Below are 25,156 nucleotides of genomic sequence, written 5' to 3' on the forward strand. Positions count from 1 at the left end.
TATATTGACGGTAGATGTCTAGCTGTTTCAATTTACAGCAGGTAGAAAGTAACAAACAGGCCCACAATTATATAACTTTGTTTCAGCAGTGGGAGTCGTGACAGCGGGAGCCACGGAGTAGTTGGGAAGATACCTTTCATTATGAAACACTTACCTCATGAATCAGCAGAACGAAGGCTGAACAGGATCGGAAGTGGACACGGGGACTGCTGGGTAAGTGAACTAATATATGCAGGTAGTGGCTAAACCCAATACACTACAAGTGTAATGTCTCCCACCCATCGTCCACCTCTAACCAAAGAAAAGACTCCGTATGGAGTTGGTAACGTAAGGCTTTATTTGTAATCTCTTTTGGCAATTTAGAGCAGGGGGTTGGAAGCTAGGGCAATTGCATGCTCCTCTTGCAGGATGTGGGAGGCAAGGATCACCACTGGTGTTCCTGCTGACTTCACCTGCAAGAAGTTCAAATCCCATCTCAGGTGACTGTCTGTGTGGAGTTTGCACATTCTCCCCGTGTCTGCGCGAGTTTCCTCTGGGTGCTCCAGTTTCCTCCCACAATCCAAAGATATGCAGGTCAGGTGAATTGGCCATGCTAAATTGTCCATTGTGTTAGGTGCATTACTCAGGGGTAAATATAGGATAGGGGAATGGGTTTGGGTGGGATTTGTTGGACCGAATGGCCTGCTTCCACACGTAGGAAATCTAATAAGTGCACCCAACTCCACCTTCTCACAGACTGCGTTAGGGAACTGGAGCGGGATAAACTTCAGATCATTTGGGAGGCTGAGGGGGGTGATAGAGAGGCATTATAGGGGGGTAGTCATGCCTAAGTTACAGGATAAAGGTAGCTGGGTGACCGTCAGGAGAGGGTAAGGGTAAGCAGACAGTGAGGGACCCCCGGTGGCAATCTCCCTCAATAATAAGTATACCATTTTGGACACTGCTGGGGGAAATGACCTAACGGGGAAAGCCTCAGCAGCCAGGTCTCTGGCACTGAGCCTGCCTCTGTGGCTCAGAAGGTAAGGGGGGAGAATAGGAGAGTGATAGTGATAGGAGATTCAATGGTGAGAGGAACAGACAGGAGGTTCTGTGATGGCGAATGAGACTCCCAGATGGTATGTTTCCTCCCGGGTGCCAGGGTCAGGGAGTTTTCGGATCGAGTCTACAGGATTCTTAAGGGGGATGATGAGCAGCCAGAAGTTGTGGTACACATCAGTACCAATGACATAACTAGGAAAAGGGAAATGTGAATATAGGGAGTTATTAGATTAGATTACATTAGATTCCCTACAGTATGGAAACAGGCCCTTTGGCCCAACAAGTCCATACCGACCCTCTAAAGAGTAACCCACCCAGACCCTTACCCTATATTTACCCCTGACTAATGCACCTAACATTACAGGCAATTTAGCATGGCCAATTCACCTGACCCACACACCTTTGAATTGTGGGAGGAAACCGGAGTACACGGAGGAAACCCACGCAGACACGGGGAGAATGTGCAAACTCCACACAGACAGTTGCCCAAGATGGGAATCGAACCCGGGTCCCTGGCGCTGTGAGGCAACAGTGCTAACCACTAAGCCACCGTGCTGCCCAGTGGAAGTTTAAAGGCAGGATTAGCAGTGTAGTAATCTCAGGATTGCTACCAATGCCATGGACTAGTGAGGCTAGCAACAGAGAGCGAGTGTAGCTGAACATGTGGCTGCAGGGCTGGTGTAGGAGGGAGGGCTTCAGATATGTGGATCTCTAGGATACCTTCTGGGGAAGATGGGATCTGTACATGGAAGATGGGTTGCACTTGAACTGAAAAGGCACCAACATTCTGGCCGGGAGGTTTGCTAGAGCTCTTTGGGAGGGTTTAAACTAGTTTGGAAGGGAGATTGGAACTGGAGCTATGGACCAGAGGATGGGGTAGCTGGTGAATAGGCAGATACAGCGTGTAAAGTGTCTCTGAGGAAGGATAGACAATTGATAGGGCAAAGTTGTAGTCAGTGTGATGAGTTGAAATTTGTCTATTTTAACGTAAGAAGTGTCAGGAAAAAAGGTGATGAACTTAAAGCATGGATCAGTACTTGGAGCTACGATGTTGTGGCCATTATGGAGACTCGGGTATCACAGGGGCAGAAATGGTTGTTGGAGGTTCCAGGGTTTAGATGTTTCAAAAGTAGTTGGGAGGGAGGTAAAAGAGGTGGGGAAGTGGCATTGCTGATCAGGGATAGTGTAACAGCTGCAGAAAGGGAGGAAAATGGGTAGAAGTCAGAAACAGGAAATAGGCAGTCACTTTATTGGGAGTTTTCTATAGACCCGCAATAACAACAGAGACATGGAGGAGCAGATTGGGAAGCAGATTTTGGAAAGGTGCAGAAGTAGCAGGGCTGTTGTCAAGGCTGACTTTAATTTCCCTAATATTTGGAACCTACTTAGTGCAAATTGTTTGGATGGAGATGATTTTGTCAGGTGTGTCCAGGAAGGATTCCTGACTAATATGTAGATAGGCCGAGGAGAGGGGTGGCCATATTGAATTTGATGATTGGCAATGAACCAGGTCAGGTGACAGATATTGCAGTGGGAGAGCATCTCTGGTGATAGTCATCACAACTCCTTGACCTTGACTTCAGTTATGGAGAGGGATAGGAGCAGACGGTATGGGCAAGTACTTAATTGGGGAAGAGGGGATTATAATGCTATTAGGAAGGAACTGTGGAGTATAAATTGGGAACAGATATTCTCAGGGGAATGCACAACAGAAATGTGGAAGTCGTTTAGGGAGCACTTGCTGCAAGTGCTGGATAGGTTTGTCCCATTGAGGCAAGGAAGGGATGGTAGGGTGAAGGAACCTTGGGTATCAAGAGTTGTGGAACATCTAGTCAAGAGGAAGAAGGAAACTTACTCAAGGTTGAGAAAGCAAGAATCAGACAGGGCTGTAACGGTTTACAATGTAGACAGGAAGGAACTGAAGAATCAATTTAGGAGAGCTAGAAGGGGGCATGAAAAAGGCTTGGCAGGTCGGATTAAGGAAATCCCCAAGGTAATATACACTTATGTGAGGAACAAGAGGATGGCCAGAGTGCGGGTAGGGCCAGTCACGGATCGTAGAGGGAACTTATGCTGCCTGGAGTCAGAGGAGGTAGGGGAGATCCTCAATGAATATTTTGCTTCAGTATTCATTAGTGAGAGAGACTTTGTCATTTGTGAGGAAAGAGTGAAACAGGCTCATATGCTTAAACAGATGGATGTTGAGGAAAAGGATGTGCTGCAAATTTTGAAAAACATGAGGATAGATAAGTCCCTTGGGCCAGATGAGATATATTCGAGGTTACTAGGGGAAGCAAGGGAAGAGACTGCTACACCTTTGACAATGATCTTCGTGTCCTCACTGTCCACTGAAGTAGTACCAGATGGTTGGAGGGTGGAAAATGCTATTTCCTTGTTCAAGAAAAGGAACAGGAATAACCCTGGGAATTACAGACCAGCCAGTCTTACGTCAGTGGTGGGCAAATTATTGGAGAGGATTCTGAGAGACAGGATTTATGATTATTTGGAAAACCATAGTTTGATTAGAGATAGTTATGCATGACTTTGAGAGGGGCAGGTCATGCCTCACAAGCCTTACTGAATTCTTGGAGGATGTGACAAAACACATTAATGAAGGTAGAGCAGTGGATGAGGTGTATAAGGATTTTAACAGATTCTCCACGGCAGGCTCCTTCAGAAAGTAAGGAGGCATGGGGTACAGGGAAATTTGGCCAACTGAATACAGAATTGGCTGACGCATAGAAGACAAAGGATGATAGTAGATAAAAAGTATTCAGCTTGGAGCTCAGTGACCACTGGTGTTCTGCAGGGATCTGCTCTGGGACCTTTGCTCTTTGATATTTATATAAATGACTTGGATGAGGAAGTGGAAGGGTGGGTTAGTAAGTTTGCCAATGACATGAAGGTTGGCGGAGTGTTAGATAGTGTGGAGGGCTGTTGTAGGTTGCAACAGGACATTGACAGAATGCAAACCAGGGCTGAATGTAGATTACAGGGTAAAAGGCTGGAATTCTTGGCTTTGTGGAGGAACAGAGGGATCTCAGGGTCCACGTCCATAGGTCCCTCTAAGTTGCCACCGATGTTGATAATGTTGTTACAAAGGCATATGGTGTGTTGGTTTTCATTAGCGGGGGATTGGGTTTAAGATCCACAAGGTTATGCTGCAGCTCTACAAAGTCCTGGTTAGACCATAGTTGGAATATTGCGTTCAGTTCTGGTCACCTCATTATAGGAAGGATATGTAAGCTTTAGAGAGAGTACAGAGGCAATTTACCAAATGCTGCCCAGAATGGAGGGTATGTCTTATGAAGAAAGGTTGAGGGAGCTAGGGCTTTTCTCACTGGAGTGAAGAAGGAGGAGGGGTGATTTGATAGAGGTATACAAGTTGATGAGAGGCGTAGATAGCGTGGATAGCCAGAGACTTTTTTCCAGGACAGTAATGGCTATCATAAGAGGGCATAATTTTAAGAGGATTGGAGGAAGGTTTAGGGGTGACATCAGAGGTAGGTTGTTTACACAGAGAATGGTGGGTGCATGGAATGCACTGCCAGCAGTGGTAGGGACATTAAAGCGACTCTTGGATAGGCACATGGATGATCGTAAAATGAAGGGTTAGTTTGATCTTAGAGTAGGACAAAATGTCGGCACAACATCAAGGGCTGAAGGGCCTGTACTATTCTATGTTCTTAATCCCTCACAGCATCCCAAAGTACTTTATGAACACCAAATAACATTTGAAAATGTTCTCAATGCTATTGAGTAGGCAAAGTGTTATTTTGTCAAAGATCCCTAATCTCTCCTGATATTTTTCTGAGGAATTCTTAGAAACATCAAGAAGCCTCTAATTTTTATTCTAATTGGCTGTTCTTCAAGTTGAAGTCTAGGAAATGAGTGTCAGCCAATGTTCTTATCACTTGATATCCAAATGTGCACAATGCTAAAAGGACCAGTGTTCACTTCCAATGCCTGCCTAGACTCTGTGGTTTAGATAAAACATTGTTCGGCTTTGTGACTGGTCAAAAGTCCATTTTTAAAATTGAATTCCCATTTTCAAATCCCATCGTAGACTTGTCCCTTCCTATTTCTGTAGCCTCCTCCAGTCTTACAACTTTAAAGATAGCTGCACCCACCTAAACATGGCCTCTTGAGAAGTCCCTTTTAAATTGCTCCACCATTAGTAGCTGTGCCTTCTGCTGCTGAGTCTCCCACTTCTGGAATTCTCTTTACTTGCCTTCAAAAAGCTCTCTCAGACCCACCTCTTTGATCAAATGTTGATCCCCAATCCTAATATTTCCTTAGGTGAGTTTACATCAAGTGTGGTCTGTAAATATGCCTGTGAAATGCTCTGGGAATGCAAGTAGTAACTAACACAACACTGGTCTAATGCAAACTATAAGTATAGTTACCCAAACCAGCATAATGTACATAGCTAAACATATGAGCTGGTAAACCAAGACAAATTAAAGCAGCATTATGGTTTTGAAGTAACAGTACAAGATAATGTTAAAACAACCATACATTTCATGCAAAGTGTCAGAGACTGAATGTGAGAGACTGAAAACTGCAAGCACCTGACTTCCTATCAAGATGGCAAAGCAAAACGAAACTGCTCGATGATTAACAGTCTTTGATCCTCCATATCCCCATATTCCAACGGACAGTCTCAGTTTAAAAAGGGAATGCCATGATTAATATATCATGCAATGAAACAGTGGCAAGAATTGAGATCCATTTTAAAATCAAATTTGAAATTATATTTGTTAAACTTCTCAAATTGTTTTTGAAACAATCAATTGTAGAGATATACAGCACGGAAACAGAGCCTTTGGTCCAACTTGTCCATACTGACCAGATATCCCAGCCTAATCTAGTTCCATTTGCCATCACTTGCCCCATATCTCTCTAACCCCTTCCTATTCATATGCCCATCCAAATGGCTTTTAAATGCTGTAATTGTACCAGCCTCCACTACTTCCTCTGGCAGCTCATTCCATACATGCACCACCCTCTCTGTGAAAATGTTCCCCCTTAGGTCCCTTTTAAATTTTTCCCCTCTCACCCTAAACCCTATGCCCTCTAGTTCTGGACTCCCCCACTCCAGGGAAATACCTTGGCTATTTACCTATCCATGCCCCTCATGATTTTATAAACCTCTGTAAGGTCACCCCTCAGCCTCCGACGCTCAGGGAAAACAGCCCCGGCCTGTTCAGCCTCTCCCCATAGTTTAAATCCTCCAAGCCTGGCAAATGTTTTGGGAGAATTAAGGTCTGTCACTGGCAGCATGGACATAAATTAATAGGTACAGTCAATATGATGAAATTGCGTGAAATAACCAGTTAAGAATTGTACATCAAATGTATTGATTCAGAGCCATCAAGCCGATGGCCTCCCTAATTATAGAACATAGAACATAGAAGAATACAGCGCAGTACAGGCCCTTCGGCCCTCGATGTTACGCCGATCCAAGCCCACCTAACCTACACTAGCCCACTATCCTCCATATGCCTATCCAATGCCCGCTTAAATGCCCATAATGAGGGAGAGTCCACCACTGCTACTGGCAGGGCATTCCATGAACTCACGACTCGCTGAGTAAAGAACCTACCCCTAACATCTGTCCTATACCTACCCCCACTTAATTTAAAGCTATGCCCCCTTGTAATAGCTGACTCCATATGTGGAAAAAAGATTCTCACTGTCGACCCTATCTAAACCCCTAATCATTTTGTACACCTCTATCAAGTCACCCCTAAACCTTCTTTTCTCCAATGAAAACAACCCCAAGTGCCTCAGCCTTTCCTCATACGATCTTTCTACCATACCAGGCAACATCCTGGTAAACCTCCTCTGCACCCGTTCCAGTGCCTCCACATCCTTCCTATAGTATGGCGACCAAAACTGCACACAATACTCCAGATGCGGCCGCACCAGAGTCTTATACAACTGCAACATGACCTCAGGACTCAGGAACTCAATTCCTCTACCAATAAAAGCCAGTACTCCATCTGCCTTCTTCACCGCACTATTTACCTGGGTGGCAACTTTCAGAGATCTGTGTACATGGACACCAAGATCCCTCTGCTCATCCACACTACCAAGTATCCGACCATTAGCCCAGTACCCCATCTTTTTATTACTCTTACCAAAGTGAATCACCTCACACTTAGCTACATTGAACTCCATTTGCCACCTTTCTGCCCAGTTCTGCAGCTTATCTATATCCCGCTGTAACCTGCCAAGTCCTTCCTCACTGTCTACAACTCCTCCGACTTTCGTATCATCCGCAAACCTGCTCACCCAACCTTCTAACCCCTCCTCCAGGTCATTTATAAAAATGACAAACAGCAATGGTCCCAAAACAGATCCTTGCGGAACACCGCTAGTAACGGCACTCCAAGATGAACCTTTGCCATCAACTACTCCCCTCTGTCTTCTTCCGGCCAGCCAACTCCTAATCCAAACCTCCAACTCACCCTCAATGCCATATCTCCATATTTTTTGCAGTAGTCTACCATGGGGAACCTTATCAAACGCCTTACTAAAATCCATATACACCACATCTACCACTTTCCCCTCGTCCACCTCCTTAGTCACCTTCTCAAAGAATTCAATAAGGTTTGTGAGGCACAACCTGCCCTTCACAAAACCATGCTGACTATCCTTGATCACATTATTCCTATCCAGATGTTCATAAATCCTATCCCTTACAATTCTCTCTAAGATTTTGCCCACAACAGAAGTGAGACTCACCGGCCGAAAGTTACTAGGGTTATCCCTACTCCCCTTCTTGAACAAGGGAACCACATTTGCTAGCCTCCAATCTTCTGGCACTACTCCTGTAGACAACGAGGACATAAAAATCAAGGCCAATGGCTCTGCAATCTCCTCCCTTGCTTCCCAGAGAATCCTAGGATAAATGCCATCAGGCCCAGGGGACTTATCTATTTTCACCCTTTCCAGAATTTCCAACACCTCTTCTCTACGTACCTCAAAGCCATCCATTCTACTTAATTGTGACTCGGTATTCACATTGACAACAATGTCCTGTTCCTGATTGAATACTGACGAAAAGTATTCATTCAGTGTCTCCCCAATCTCTGGTTAACTACTCCGTTCCAATAACCTAATGAGCAACGAACATGTAAATAAGAATATTTTAACGAATAAAGTCAGAGGATAAAGTATGAAAAGCAAAATGCAATAAAAACTTTTTGAAGCTGAGTTTCAAAGAGATAGCAACTAAAAGGCCTCGATAATTAGTGGGACTCTGGCCAAGATCAAGGATGGATCTCTGCTGTGAAATAGTTCTGGTGACTATGCATCTGAGGTCAGTTCAGTTGCTTCCTGGATAGGTGCAATTTAATTGGGGCAAATGAATGCTTCAGCTTTTTACACCATCTCTACAGGCAGATGTATTTTGCTGCAGAATATTTCATCACTAACTAACTACACACAAAAAAAAGTTGGTTAGGGTGTTAAACACACTTTAGATATAGTCACAAGGTGCAATAAAGCAGTTTGCTTAAAGAAAATAATATGCAATCAGCATTCAGCACACTTAAAGAAATACCTGCTTTTATTCAACACTTCAGCATAATTCAGAAATCTCCCAAAATACACATACAATGAATTACTTTGACAGGTAGTGGCCTAACACAGTAAAGCCCAGGAACAGCAATAATATGAATGGCCAGTTAGACAGGACACATCTTTAACATTCGCCCAAATGAAAGAGGGTCAACATTTCATCTGAAAGACATGACACTTCTTAAAATGCAACACTACCTTATTACAGCACTAGAATGTCTGTTTAAATCACATGCTCAAGTTGGAGGGTGAATCTTAAACCCACGACTTTCTGACTAAGGCAGGATTTAACAACTGAACTAAACTGACACATCAATTGATATTGACACAACCTGTCCTACAAGAAGCAGAATTTAAAAATCACAACGTAACTAATCCACCTGATATTCAACTTCAATAATACTGCCTTCGGCTCAGATACTAAGCACAGCCAGCTGACTGAAATGATAAGGCTTCAACTGTTAACATAGCTGGTGTGAGCAGAGAAGCTGCTGGGGATTTCCCACTAGAAACTACAAATAGAATCCAGGTCTAGAAAAGGAGCAGCTATGTAAGGATTGCACTCATCATGTACTGCTTGGAACCTCCTCGTAGCCCAATATGGAAATTTTTCAGCCCCATATGCAACCCTTTTCTCTCCCAATGGGCACCGGAACTCCCATCCCAGCAACTTTGAAAACGACCCGCCACCTGAAATCCCATTCCTGCCAGCGAGTTGCCCATTTGGACCAGCAGCATGTATATGAGGTGTGGGAGTTAAAACGGTTGCTGAGGTCTGCAGGCCACCAACCATGGCTTCGAACTTACCTCTGAGTCCACCTGACAGCATCAGAATTTAGATGTAAATGCAATGAATTGCTCCATTTTACATGCAAGCACAATACCTCTTTTGTACTTTAAACCTTATGCTTCTTTCTTTTAGGATTGCTGACCATTCTATGAATATAAAAGTAAACAAAATGGCCTATTCCCACAAACTGGTAGAAAGCGAGCAGATTAAAACCTTTCTGGGCATGTCATCCTTTGATATACCCTTTGTATGAGGAAGCACGAGATGAAAACATAATGTAGAATTACAGAACAAGAGGAGAAAAGGGATGGGTGTCATTGCTTTCATATAGTTGCATTTTATGTGTATTTAAGATGTAATGTAACAAACTCTGATGTGACTTTGTGCTAGTTATCCAAGTGGACAGAGATGCTGCAGGTATCACTGCACAATTTGGTGAAATGTGGTTCAGTGAACTGGTCCCCTTTAACAGGAAATGACAAATTAAAGCACGCAGCTGGAAATAATCTCCACTCATAATCAAATCCTCAACCATGGAATTTTTACTGCCATTGCTGTTCTCTCATTCCATTTATTCACAAATCTGTAGCTATCAGATCTAATGAAAAACATCAAACAGCAAGTCAAATTTCAAAAAGCCCAGCATCTGCTTATTTGTTCTCTTTTAACTTGGTTTCAAAGCTACTTCTTCAAAACAACAGAGGATGATTACCCTCAAATGTAGATGAAACTTGCATATCATGGGCAAAAGGGATTCTTAAGCTTCTTTTAATACATTTGATACAAAAGCAAAGAACAAATGAAAGATACACCATGGGAACACTGCCTTTCTGTCTCATCTTGCTACTCAGCAGCATTGTCAGCCACCACAACAATCATTAAAAAGGGCCTTTGCCAAACTACAAATGAGATGCGGCTGTAATATGTATAATACGATTAAATAGAACATGTTCAGCAGTTTGTCATGGAATTACATTTCCCTCGTTGAATCATGCTGAGGCACAGTTTTGTGAATGCCAGTTGCCTGCCAGCACTTCCCCAAAGTACCCATTCTTTATGCTTGATCCTGAGAGTGCTTAGAGGTTACTTGACCAGAATCAATCATAGCCAAGTCTGATTCACCCCTCTTTCACTGTCTATACAGTGCATTTGCCAGCAGGGGCCACTGTATAATAATGAGAGCAGAAAGCCTTTCTGATTTCTCCTGTTCTTGCTTTAAAGGTTTTGCAGCCAACTGTTCTAATCCTACTGTCATCCCGGTTAAAACGGACTATCTCAGCGGAGAATGACGACTAAAGCTGGGACTTTCTGGTCGTGTGTGCACAAACACATTGAGCATTGGTCAATAGGTTATTTAAGAATGGATTTAAAATATCCAAAATATTGTAACCCAGAGAGATAATCTCAAATTTAACCTTGAAATCGGACACCCTTTGAACCAACAAAAAAAAATGTAAGTAGCATGAGTTCTGCATGAGTAATTATTGCCAAAGATTCATGTTAAGTGCATTTGTAGTAGTTATATACTTAAGTGACATGACTTAAAGTATTCTGCTGTTAAGAGTCTAGACTTGCTCATAAGCACATCACTAACTGGAGATGGAAGATCTGCCTGCTAGAAACTTTTTAAAAGACTAAGCACCTGCATACACTACTTAAGATTGCAAGGGTAATGAGTGCAAAATGAAAGCGCTTTAGAAAACCAGATAATAACATGTGCTTGAAATTGGGAACCCATTTCTGTTCAATTATTGGATGAGTGATTTTGATTTTCATTACTGGCTATTCAGAGGCAGAATTCATTTATGAATATTACCTGTCTCCAGGCTGGGTCTGATTGACTTCTATTTGTCTCAGATGCAGTCAAAATAAAGTCAGGCATGTATACTTGCAATACTTAAATCAGACATTTTGCCAATTGAACTACCTTGTGTTTTAATAATCAAGAATATATAGACTTGTGAAAGAACTTCAATTACAAACCATATTCTGGAAGAATTTGCCTGAAGACAGGCAACTATGATAAATCTGTCAAGTTTCTACAGGACATTTCTCTAACTACTGTGGCGATTCTACATTAATAAATTTGGAGCTAGAGGAATGTTACAGAGTCAGATTCATACAGCACAGACATAGACCCTTCGGTCCAACCAGTCCATGCCGACCATCATCCCAAACTAAACCAGTCCTACCTGCCTGTACTTGGCCCAGATCCCTCCAAACATTTCTTATTCGTGCACTTCTCCAAATGTCTTTTGCACATTGTAAGAGTAGCTACATCGACCACCTCCTCTCGATGTTCATTCCACACATGAACCACTCTCCATAAAAGATGTTGCCCCTCATGCTCGTTCTAAATCTTTCTCCTTTCACCCTAGTCTTGAAAGCACCAACCATAGGGAAATGCCATTAACCTTTATCTGTACCCCTCAATTTTATAAACCTTTATAAGGTCATCCCTCCACTTCCTATGTTCCAGTGAACAAAGTCCATGCTTATCCAGCCTCTCCTTATAATTCAAACCCTTCTTCCTGGCAAAGTCCTGGTAATTTTCTTCTGAACCCTCTTCAGCTTAATAATATACTTATTATAACAGGGCCACCAGACCTGAACACAGTACTCTAGAAGAGACCTCACTAACGTCGTACAACCTCAATATGATATTCCAATTCCTAAACTCTAAGATTTGAGCAATGAAAGCAAGCATGCTAAATGTCTTCTTAAACACCTGTAAACAAACCACGAAGAATTATGTCCCTGACCCTACAGGCTTCTCTATTCTACAACACAACCCAAAACCCTACTTTAATTGTATAAGTTCTGCCCATGTTTTACCAAAATGCAATACCTCTCAGAGTCATAGAGATGTACAGCATGGAAACAGAGCCTTTGGTCCAACCCGTCCATGCCGACCAGCTATCCCAACCCAATCCAGTCCCACCTGCCAGCACCCGGCCCATATCCCTCCAAACCCTTCCTATTCATATCCAAATGCCTCTTAAATGTTGCAATTGTACCAGCCTCCACCACATCCTATGGCAGCTTATTCCATACACGTATCACCCTCTGCATGAAAAAGTTGCCCCTTAGGTCTCTTTTATATCTTTCCCTTCTCACCCTAAATCTATGTCCTCTAGTCCTGGACTCCCCAACCCCAGGGAAAAGACTTTGCCTATTTATCCTATCCATGCCCCTCATAATTTTGTAAACCTCTATAAGGTCACCCCTCAGCCTCCAACACTCCAGGGAAAACAGCCCCAGCCTGTTCAGCCTCTCCCTATAGCTCAAATCCTCCAATCCTGGCAACATCCTTGTAAAACTTTTCTGAACCCTTTCAAGTTTCACAACATCTTTCCAATACGAAGGAGACCAGAAATGCACGCAATATTCCAACAGTGGCTTAACCAATGTCCTGTACACCCGCAACATGACCTCCCAACTCCTGTACTCAATACTCTGACCAATAAAGAAAAGCATACTAAATGCCTTCTTCACTATCCTATCTACCTGCGACTCCACTTTCAAGGAGCTATGAACCTGCACTCCAAGGTCTCTTTGTTCAGCAACACTCCCGAGGACCTTACCATTAAGTTGTATAAGTCCTGTTAAGATTTGCTTTCCCAAAATGCAGCACCTCGCATTTATCTGAATTAAACTCCATCTGCCACTTCTCAGCCCATTGGCTCATCTGGTCAAGATTCCATTGTAATCTGAGGAAACCTTCTTCGCTGTTCACTACACCTCCAATTTTGGTGTCATCTGCAAACTTACTAGCTGTACCTCTTATGCTCGCATCCAAATCATTTATGTAAATGACAAAAAGTAGAGGACCCAGCACCGATCCTTGTGGCACTCCACTGGTCACAGGCCTCAGTCTGAAAAACAACCCTCCACCACCACCCTGTCTTCTACCTTTGAGCTAGTTCTGTATCCAAATGGCTAGTTCTCCCTGTATTCCATGAGATCTAACCTTGCTAATCGGTCTCCCACGGGGAACCTTGTCGAATGCTTTACTGAAGTCTATATAGATCACATCTACTGCTCTGCCCTCATCAATCTTCTTTGTTACTTCTTCAAAAAACTCAATCAAGTTTGTGAGACATGATTTCCCATGCACAAAGCCATGTTGACTATCCCTAATCAGTCCTTGCCTTTCCAAATACATGTACATCCTGTCCCTCAGGATTCCCTCCAACAACTTGCCCACCACCGAGGTCAGGCTCACTGGTCTATAGTTCCCTGGCTTGTCCTTACCACCCTTTTTAAACAGTGGCACCACATTTGCCAACCTCCAGTCTTCCGGCACCTCACCTGTGACTATCGATGATACAAATATCTCAGCAAGAGGCCCAGCAATCACTTCTCTAGCTTCCCACAGAGTTCTCGGGTACACCTGATCAGGTCCTAGGGATTTTTCCACCTTTAACCATTTCAAGACATCCAGCACTTCCTCCTCTGTAATCTGGACATTTTGCATGATGTCACCATCTATTTCCCTACAGTCTATATCTTCCATATCCTTTTCCACAGTAAATACTATGCAAAATATTCATTTAGTATCTCCCCCATTTTCTGTGGCTCCACACAAAGGCCACCTTGCTGATCTTTGAGGGGCCCTATTCTCTCTCTAGTTACCCTTTTGTCCTTAATATATTTGTAAAACCCCTTTGGATTCTCCTTAATTCTATTTGCCAAAGCTATCTCATGTCCCCGTTTTGCCCTCCCGATTTCCCTCTTAAGTATACTCCTACTTCTTTATACTCTTCTATGGATTCACTCGTTCTATTCTGTCTGTACCTGACATATGCTTTCTTCTTTTTCTTAACCAAACCCTCAGTTTCTTTAGTCATCCAGCATTCCCTATACCTACCAGCCTTCCCTTTCACCCTGACAGGAATATACTTTCTCTGGATTCTTGTTATCTCATTTCTGAAGGCTTCCCATTTTCCAACCGTCCCTTTACCTGCGAACATCTGCCTCCCAATCTACCACTCTTCAGTTCATTGATACAAAGAGATCTTGATCAACTGGAATCTTGGACATCCTTCTTCACTGTCCACTATATCACCAAATTTGGTATAATCCACAAACTTACTAACCATGCCTCTTATATACTCAGCTAAAATCATTCTTCTAAATGACAAATAAAAGTGGACCCAGCAGCGATCCCTATGGAAACCACTGATCACAGGCCTCCAATCTGAAAACCAACCCTCCACCATCACACACTGTCTCCGGCTGTTAAGCCAATTTTGCATCCAATTAGCAAGCTCATCCTGAATCCCTTGTGATCTAATTTGTAAAGCTAGTCTACCTTGCGGAATCCCATCAAAGGCTTTACAAAAGTCCAAGTAACCAACATCTATCGCTCTGCCCTCAGCAATCTTTTTGGTTACTTCCTCAAAAAACTCAATCAAGTTCGTGAGACACCATTTCACTCGAACAAAACCATGCTGACGATCCCTAATTATTCTGTGCCTCTCCAAAAGCACATAAATCCAATCTTTCAGACTCACAGGTTGATAGTTCCCAGACTTCTTGGCTTTGATTCCACCTTTGGGCAGCTGTGTGGAGTTTGCATATTCTCTCCATGTCTGTGTGCTCCGGTTTTCTCCCACAGTCTCAAGATGTGCAGGTAAGGTGGACTGGTCATTTTAAGTTACCTATAGTGAATGCGCAGGGATGTGTAGACTAGGCAAATTAGTCATGAGGAATGCAGGATTACAGGGATAGGGGAAGGGAATGGAACTATTGGGATACTCAGTGGGTTGGTATGGGCTCAACAGGCTGAATGGCCTGCTTCTGCACTGCAGGAATTCGATCTATTTCATCTATTTCAATTTATTCCAATCAACTTCTGAAAGTTCTTGTCTCATCCCATTAAAGTTTATCTTTTTCCATAGCTATTTTAAAATGAATAGAGTTACTATAAATGAACCCAAGTGCTCCCCTACTATCACTTCAGTCACTTGCCCTGTCTTATAATCCAAGAGAAGATCAGGTTTTGCTCCTTCTCCAGTAGGAATATTTTGCTATTGATAAAGAAAATTTTCTTGAACACACCTTTATAAATTCTTCATCATCTAAACCTGCAACACCAAGGTAGTACCAGTCAATGTCTGGAAAATTAAAATTATCTATTACAACCTTATTATTCTAATATATCTGAGACCTCTTAACATATCCATTCCTCAATTTTCCTCTGCCTACTGGGGAGGAAATACAGTACAAACCCATTAAGGTGATAATTCCTTTTTTTTTTCCTCATTTCAACCCATATATTTTCATGGGACAATTTTTCAGAAATATATTCTCTAGTTACAGCAGCATCAGCAGTAAAGTTTTCCTTAATCAAAAATCCCCTCCTCTTCTGCCTTTCTTTCTATTATTCCTTTGGCATCTGAAAACCAGTCCTGTCCAACCCCAGCCATGATGCCCAAATCCCATGTTCCCAAATGGACCCGGAGTTTATCAGCCTTACTTATAAGAGCCCTTGCATTGAAATACATCAAGTTTGATTCTTCAGCGTTATTTCATTCTCTGAGTTGCTCTTGTCTGACTTTTTTAAGTAATGATTTGGAGATGCCAGTGTTGGACTGGGGTGTACAAAGTAAAAAAAATCACACAACACCAGGTTATAGTCCAACAGGTTTATTTGGAAGTACTAGCTTTCGGAGCGCTGCTCCTTTATCAGGTGAGTGCAACCACCTGATGAAGGAGCAGTGCTCTGAAAATTAGTACTTCCTAATAAACCTGTTGGACTATAACCTGGTGTTGTGTGATTTTTAACTTTAAGTAACTTGTTTTTTTTCAGATTCAAAACCATCCTCATCTATCTTCCTATTTTCTCTGCCACTTAGAATCCCTCCAACCCCCTCCTCCAGTAGTTTACTATCTCCTTTAATAGAATTAATAAAACTTCCCACTCGGATATTGGTCCCTTTCCAGTACAGGTGAAACCCATCCTTTTTTAAACTGGTCTTTTCTGCCCCAAAAGAGATCCCAAGGATCCCAGAAACTGAATCCATGAATATTACACCCACCTCTTCAGCCATTTATTTACCTCCTCCATGTTTTTATTCTTTCTCTCATTTGAGCTTGACACAGGGAGTAAACCAAAGACTTTTGAGGGTCTGTTTTTTTAATCTGCTAGCTAACCTCTTATATCCATTCTGGAAAGCCTTAATCTTTTCCCTAACCATGTCATTCCTAGCAATGTGTACAATAACTTCAGTTTCTCACTCTCCCCTTTAACAATATGCTTCAAACTTTTGCAGACGTCCGTAATCCTGGCACCAGGAAAGCAACATACAATCCTAGATTCAGTTTCACTGCTGCAGAATCTTCTGTCGGTGCCCTTGATAATTGTTCTTTTAAATTTTGTCACACCCTGCATGACATAGTGCCTAAGAGCTGACTGTCTCTTATTTTCTTCTGACAGACTATCCTTTTCAACAGTACCCAAAACTAAGTATCTGTTTGAGAGAGGAATAGACACAGGAGACTTCTGAAATACCTGCTTACCTTTCCTGACAGTCATCCATCTATCTGACTGATCCTACTGTGTAATCACTTATCTAAATCTATTCGCCATCTAACTCTGTGTCTGTTGTCTGTCCTCAATGACGTTAAGCCAAAAAAGAAGCGGTTTATAATTGCACTTTATATATAAAATAAACTACCTTTCCTTATTCAAAGAATACATACTAACTATGCAAAAAGTAAGAAATAAAAAAAAGCAAACATATAAATCTTAAATAAATTCAAACACTAAGCTGAACAGTCAAATTTAAAAAATGACTCCTCCTCAAGTGGTCCAGCAGACAGCTTTCAATTAAAAACAACTCACTCGACAGCCTCCAAAAACTCCGTAAACACAAAACTCCTCTGCAATTTTAAAAAAAACTTCTAATAATTTAAAAATACTCTCTCTTCTATGCGCATAGTTTTAGAGGAAAAACCCCGAGCTGTCCAAGTGTATGCCTCTCCAAAACAACTGTTAACAGAACGCTGTTAGAAAAAGGATTATGCGCTTTTTCCTTTTTTTGAGTTTTTGACTATACACAAATCAAAAATGAATCTTAACAAAAATCTTATACTACTGAAATGTTACAACTGTAAGAAATTTAGAAGTAAATCTAGATATAAGCCTACAATCTCAGCAGCAGCTGCAAGATCCACGCTACACTCAGTTCACCATTTTAGAATCCAGTGTACTATTATAACCAAATGATGTGCTGAGCATATTAGAGGATTTCATAGACTATTTTATATTGTTACAAGATTTCTTTATTGTAATTAGAAAATGCATTTTTATCCAGGTAAATATGAAATTAGACTGCCATAGGCTGGTACTTGTTAAGATTACATTTTCAGAGTAGTTCCCAAATGGATGGTCCTGTTAATAATTTATCCATTACCAGAAATCATAAGCTCAATTTCTGCTCCACCCACTGACCTATTGCAGTGTGCTAATTACTGCTACTGAACCCGCAAAAGAAATAAACATGGTCTCAAATGCAACAAGGATGTAAAACAAACTACATCCACTCACCTGTCCTGTTATACATTCCATCCATTATATGCCCCACCACCGTTCTGCGCTCCACCTAATCTTTTCTTCCACTCACTTGGAAAATAAAATTGAGGAGTCCATATAATAGGTAGCCGAACCAATATCACTCATTTTATAACTCAGTTTCTCCACCTTTCTTCTCAGAAGCACAATCTACCTCATTTTGTCCTATAGGTAATACAAGAGTTTGGATGCAAAATCACATTTCCTTTTTAAAGTGACAATTTTATTATAACTTACCATATAGCTGAATAAACATCATGTCATTTGCAGTTTGTTACTGTGGATCTTCATCAATGTAAGAATCAGAAAGCTCCATGCAAACTAAAAATTGGCTTGCTGTAGCTAGCATCATTTAATTTACACTGCAACACTGAAAGAACTTGAGCTTATTTGGACCTGTTACATCCTCAGAATGTCTCAAGGAAATGTAAAAGGACATTATGTTGTTGCATTGTTATATTTGCTGCTGTGTTGAGAACTCACAATCTAATTTAACAAACAAGAGGTAAATTTGCTTTAGGTTACTGATTTAGAGGGAAGTGTTGGCCAGGACACCAGGAAAATCCCTGCAAATACTGCCAGATACCTTTCATGTATGTCTAAATAGACAGAGTTAATTTCATATTTCACCCAAACGACACTACATCCATTAGTCCAGCACTGAGAAGGTTCTGGATTTAAGTGTTAGCTTAGTTGCTCAAGTGAGATATCTAGATTCTAGGTTTTATGACCCAGGTGTAAAAATCCCTACCATTGAATCAGTTTGGCATTGTGCTATGGTTGAAGCAAATGCAATGCAGGATCAAGTCTAATTTTAAATTAATCTTTGAGCTAGAATTTAGAAAAGATACCAGCCCAGATTATTAGATCAAATGATCAAGGAATTCTTCAATAATCACTTCCATTTTTGTTAAAGACCAAATGACTGTACAATCTGCTTACCTTCACAAATTCGATCCAATCGCTGTCGCTTCACTTTGTGCTTGTCCATCAGAGACATGAGCAATGCTATTTAATGAATTCGTCCCAATATAACAAGCAATGAGGGTTTGAGGTGGTCACAATTCAGGTGAATCCACGGTAGCTCATATGCATAACTCCAATCCAAATCCTGAAAAGAAATTCGAAGACAAGAGAATAGTCCATGAAACTGGAACCACGTGAAAATTTAAGACAAAATTTATACTAAGATCAGGACAAATAAAACTTAGAACACTTCATCACATCAACATCCCAATATTCCACAAAGCATAAATTACATTTAAAATATACACAAAGCTTAACATTGATGAAAAATCTTTTCACTTGTGTATTCTATCAGTAAACGGCATCTTGAATGCAATAATTTATGTTCGAAACAGCAGAGTCTTGCTTGTGGAATTAAATATTTCTCAGTAAGGTGACTATGTGCAGCAGTTCAGTCATTTAATGGTTAACTAACCTATTGAGTATGCAACAAAACCTTGCACCTCACTTACACAAAACTAAGACAATAGTTCTCAGCTAGAATAGCAGCCAAAATCAAAATCAGGGACTTTCTGATAGCTTGTGACTTTTGCTGATACCATAATAATTAGATAACCATGAAACTGTGCAAGATCTTCATTAATAAGCAGTTTAATGGTGAAGTAGAAGACCCAAGAAACCAGGCTGCCATCTGTACTCTCAACCAATCCACCACCATACTAAATGGAGGTCAGGGGTTAAAACGTATATTGATTTTGATGCAACACTCGAGGTAAATATCTAATCCCATGCATGCTTCCCTTGTGATACACTTGTTAAACTATTTAAGCAATGCACTGACAGGAGTAGAACTCAGACTCAATTAAGCTATGCTACATACCACAACATATCACAGCATCTTCCTGTCACTATTACAATTGTATGATGCAACCTCAAACCAATCACAGTACAGAATGGGTCCTTTGATGGATAATACTAGTAATAACCTCCCTTCCTTGAGAGAATACAAAGCTTATATGTTGATTAAATATGTTATTCAGCACAAAGAGGCCCACAATAAATAGATACAATTGCGGTTTTGACCTCGTAAAGGCTGAGGTTAAAGTGAAAAGAAGCTTGCTGAAATCAGAGCTAGAATTTCAATGATTATCCACACGTATTTATTCTTATACATCATTTTTTTCTTCCCCTAATCTTAAGTTTTTACGTACAACAACTCCAAATTCAGTCAGTTTCGGACACTGTATTTGAGAGAACAATTACACAGAGTAGCAGCAGCTTAAATAATTGCAAGAAATCTATCCAATTCAGAATTTGCACAGACCAACTTGCTGCCATTATTTGAAAATGTTCCAACAGTAAAAGAACTCAGCTTCAAAAGGAGAGCAAAGAGAAAGCATATTGAGTTTATGGCAAACATTACAATTCCCAATAATCAAAACTACCATCATACTGAGCCATTGGAGATGTCTGAGAGACAAATTCAGTAGATAACTAACATATTGCTTCAAATCTGCTTTTGTTTAAGACAACCAGGACAAAAAGAAACAATTGCTGGTAAAAAGCTATTACTGCTACATTGGAATAATAAACTTCCAACCTCAGTTCAAAACACATTATATGTTATAGATTGGGGAACATGGTGTCACAGTACCAAAATGACAATGTACATTCAATTGCAGAAGATTCTATATTAGCTAGAATGAAATTATTTGATGAATAACTTTTTTTAAGGTCAAATCAGCATTGCCATTCATTGATGATTTGAAAGGTACAAAGAGTTTTAAATAGTAAAAACAGGCCATACAGTCCATTTTGCCTTTGCTAGGTCTCAAAAGTGCTTTCCACCTCATACACTGAGCCTCTTAGCTTTCTATGTTTATCAAATTCCTTTAAGAGCAATGTGAATTCCTCTAACATTACTGTTTCTAGTATAATTTTTGTGGCTTCCTGTATGAATGAAATTCTTTTTATCTTTGCCTATTTTGGTGACAATCTTAAATTTATGCATAAGATGGAGGTTTTACTATTTCATCAGCTGTGCCTATTCCTAATTGCTCCTGAGAAGGTAGTGATAAGGCACCTTCTTGAATCACTTATAATAATACAGTCAACTGTAGTCCACAGTACACCCACAATTCAGTAAGGGGGTTCCAGGATTTTGACTTGTAATAATGAAGTCACAGCAATATAGTTCCAAGTCAGGATGATGTTTGGCTCAAAGTGAAACATGTAAGTGACCAAGTTCTTGTGCCTGATGCTCTTGTCCTTCCAGGTGATCAAGGTCATGGCTTTGGAAAGTGCTGTCAAAAGGAGCCTTGGCAATTAACCACAATATATCTTGGAAATGGAGCACACTGTTGCCACTTTATATTGGTGGTGGAGGGAGTGAAAGTTGGTGCATGAGGTGCCAATCAAGCAGACTTTACCCTGGATGGTTCCTCAAGCTTCCTGAGTGCTGTTGGAGCTGGACTCATTCAGACAAGTGCATACTACTTCATCACATTCCTGACTTGAGCCTAACAAAGGGCAGACATGCTTTGGGGATCAGATGTGTTACTTACCATAGATGTCCTAGCCTCTGACCAAGTCTTGCAGGCACTGTTCGTATGCAAGTACAGAGCCATTGTCATTTTCAGTGCCAAGGAGCTGGTCTGATCTTAGTCCAATACACCACGCTATCAGCGCGCTAACCAGTTGAAATGTTTTTGTCTTATTACTTTGCCACAAACTGCTTCGGTTTTGAACACATCTGTTCTCCTCATAACCCTCTTTCTTTTAATACATTACTTAACCAGACAACCAGATTTACTCAGCCACAACCAGTCTGCCATTATAATTGATTGAATTAATATAGAAATTACAATCCTGTAAGGACATGAACTGTCAGATTGGCAACACAGCCAAAGAAAATATCTCTTAACATGCAAGATGTTTGAAGGATTGTTAATATACTAATCCAGAATACTAACGTGTATAAACATCCAAGGAAATGGAGGACATACTCAATCATGGCACAGAACTTGGACTAGAACAATTTCACTAGTAATGAAAAACTATATAACAAAGTATTCATTATCATGCTGTAGCAGACAGGCAACAGGATAATTCAGAACGTAAATAGTGCCAAGGGATTTAAAGTGTATTTTAACAATTGAAGGATTTCCACTTACCTACTGGAACAATTAAAGAGATTACCCTGTCCAAGTACTTCCAGAAGAGCACATTAATATTCTTTGAGGCTTTAACTGCTGCACATTTTTAAAATGCTAAATATTAAAAAGTTGAAGCAGAGAAACGGATAGAACCCAATTTCCTTCGAGCAGTTTCTGAGAAAGAAGTCAGTTCATTTTGAATGATATTCTGCACATTAAATTTTGCTATGCCGTTGGATTTTGAACTAGCCACAGAAAACCTGAGTGGCATTATGTGCCTGCAAATTATCTTGGCCCTTTTGCACGAAAATCTCTACTTAAAACCCATCTGGGAAGAAGGAATCAAAGGTAGACTTTCAGTTTACTCCTGATAAGTTTCTTATTACACTGAAAATACAAATAACCCAGGTTATTTTGAATTCAGCGAAATAAATAAAACAAGAAATAAGGGATTTTGCACATTAAACTATCAGGTGATTGAAACTAAATGCAATTGAAATAACAGCAGATTGTATGCAGTTCAGTTAATTCAGGTCGTGTTAAGGTTGTTCATTGTATTCGTCCTGCTAAAATCATTGTCTTATTCGCCTGTTAATTTACTGTTTAATTTGTAGGACTAGTCTAGGTTATAAAAGCCAGGAGCTTGTTTACAGATAACAGGATCGCATAATCCAAGTCAGAAAACAGGAAGGCAGTTAATGTCTCCTCTGTCAGCCTGTTACAAATTCAATGTACTTCAAACTTTAGGATCAGCTGTTTTCTCCTCAAGTTCAGATATTTCAATGGTTTTAACAGTATCTCAAGTTGTCTTGGCACATTTATTTAAAAGGGGAGGTATTCTGTAGCTGTGAAAGATTTTACTAGTTAAGCGAAGTACATAAAATAATTTATTGCTGACTTTGAGAGAACCAAAGCAATGCCCGCTTAAGGATACTGTAATAGACTGCCATGATTTAAAGTCAAAATACTTCTCCTCTGTTATATCAATGAATCATCATCCTTATTTTTCCTCCCAATCCAAATAATTAGTAAACATGTTTTCTTCCAACACACACATACTTAGCATTTCATTCTCTTTCAGTTCTGTCAAAATTTCCTCCCTCTTTCTTGCACATTTGCAAATGCACACCACCTTTACTCACTGTTTTCTTTGAGGTCTGATTTGCTGCAACTTGTAATAACAATACTGAGCCACTCATTAATTGTCATAACAGGAACACAAATGGTATGCATAATCCGTTAATGCCACATTGGAATGTGCAAATTTGGTGCTCGTTGAGTCAGCAAGACATCCGTAAAAGCTTTGTTCACAAAAGAGGCCTTTTAGATTGTTGCTGATAGCATGAGAGGACAGCAAAATGCCTTCCACATTGTTGAAAGGCAATTCGCTAATAATAAACAGTTCTCAGCATGCTTCAGTAATGATAATATGTGCAGGATGTGCACTATGTTTCCAGCAGTACACATTAAATGGTATGTGCAAGGTGGTGTTGAATTGAAGAAGAAAGTGAGGACTGCAGATGCTGGAGATCAGAGCTGAAAATGTGTTTCGGGCATTCCTGAAGAAGGGCTTATGCCCGAAACGGGTCGATTCTCCTGCTCCTTGGATGCTGCCTGATCTGCTGCGCTTTTCCAGCCAACACATTTTCAGCGGTACTGAATTGAAGACAAACTCCAAATTAGACTAATGGGATCATGACTCTTACATGCCTCAATTATCCAAGAAGGTAATGAAGGGGTATGAGCTCCCTCCAATTATTGAGGCTTGGGACACCTGCTTTAGGAAACAAAACATCTCTGTTTAATCTGGATTTTTATTTATTACAATTTTTTAGGCATAAATTTCATCAACCTCAAACTTTGTTAAAAGTAAGGTAAGATCTAAATAAGAAGAATGAGGGCTTTTTATTATCCATTGCTTGAGAAATGTCAAATGTTGGAATATTGATTTAAACTTTCCATGTGACTCTCAAAGGAGCCATTCTACACAAGTCAGAAGTGTGATACAATACTCTCCACTTACCTGGATGAGTGTACCTCCAATAACATTCAATGAGTCAGTCACCATCTAGAACAAAGCAGATGCTTGATTGGCATCCCATCCACAAATGATCTCCATCACTAACACTCACTAGAACTAGTGTAACATCTACAAGATGCACAGTCGAAATTCATCTTCCAAATTCACTACAATCTACAAGGACATAGAATCCATAGAAACCCTACAGTGTCGAAACAGGTCATTCGGCCCAACAAGTCCACATCGACCCTCCAAAGAGCATCCCATCCAAACCCACACCTCATTACTCTACATTTACCCCTTACTAATGCACCTGACCTATACATCTCTGAACACTATGGGCAATTTAGCATGGCCAGCAGATATATGGGAACAGGGTTAGGATTAGTTCCTCTCCAAGCCACTCATCATCCTAACTTGTAAACATGTTGCCATTCTTTCAGAGTTGCCGTACTAAAATCCTGAAACTCACTCCCGATGGCATTGTGGGTCTATCGCATATGGTCTGCAGCAGTACAAGACGACAGCTCACTACCAACTTCTCAAGGGTAACTAGGGATGACCAATAAATGCTTGCTCAGCCAGTGATGTTTATGTCCTGTGAATGAATAAAAACAATATTGTAACCCACAAAGACAAAACTTTGCTTCACTTCTGTTATAAATTATAACACATTAGAGTGAGCAACGTTTAAATTGTGGACAATTCTTGGGATCTTTTGTGGATCGGAGAGTGGTGCAACTCTGACCTCCTGAACAAGGTGTTCTAAGATGTGCACACAGATAAGACCATTTGCAGCCTGTATGTGTTGAAGTATTTCTGCAATCATTTATTTCCCTGTCCTGCCAAAAACAAAGTGCTATTAGTGACTCCTAGGCTTAGGATTCAACTTACATAATGAAACAATAATTGGCTTGTAGTACACTGTTAGAGTAATCACCATTTCACTGGTCAAAACCACACATCAATCCTTTGAGGACTGCTGCCATGGTGGGCTTTGCTCAATAACAGCCAGTCCTTCC

General features: G+C 40.8%; 1 protein-coding gene across 5 annotated transcripts in view; it reads right to left on the bottom strand.

The window, feature by feature from the left end:
- The window catches only part of LOC122546872 (C-terminal-binding protein 2), a 293,229-nt gene that overhangs the window by 158,496 nt on the left and 109,577 nt on the right, over window positions 1-25,156 (bottom strand). For all 5 annotated transcript variants that reach the window (XM_087998941.1, XM_087998942.1, XM_087998944.1 and 2 more), the window contains one exon: window positions 18,936-19,104. In XM_087998941.1, coding sequence (XP_087855067.1) covers window positions 18,936-18,993 — 58 coding nt within the window. In that variant the 5' untranslated portion in view covers window positions 18,994-19,104. The remainder of the gene's footprint in view (window positions 1-18,935; window positions 19,105-25,156) is intronic.

This window comes from Chiloscyllium plagiosum, unplaced genomic scaffold (assembly GCF_037043375.1).
Source record: "Chiloscyllium plagiosum isolate Xiang-an unplaced genomic scaffold, Cpla_swu_hap1 HiC_scaffold_22, whole genome shotgun sequence".
Taxonomy (NCBI): Eukaryota; Metazoa; Chordata; class Chondrichthyes; order Orectolobiformes; family Hemiscylliidae; genus Chiloscyllium; species Chiloscyllium plagiosum.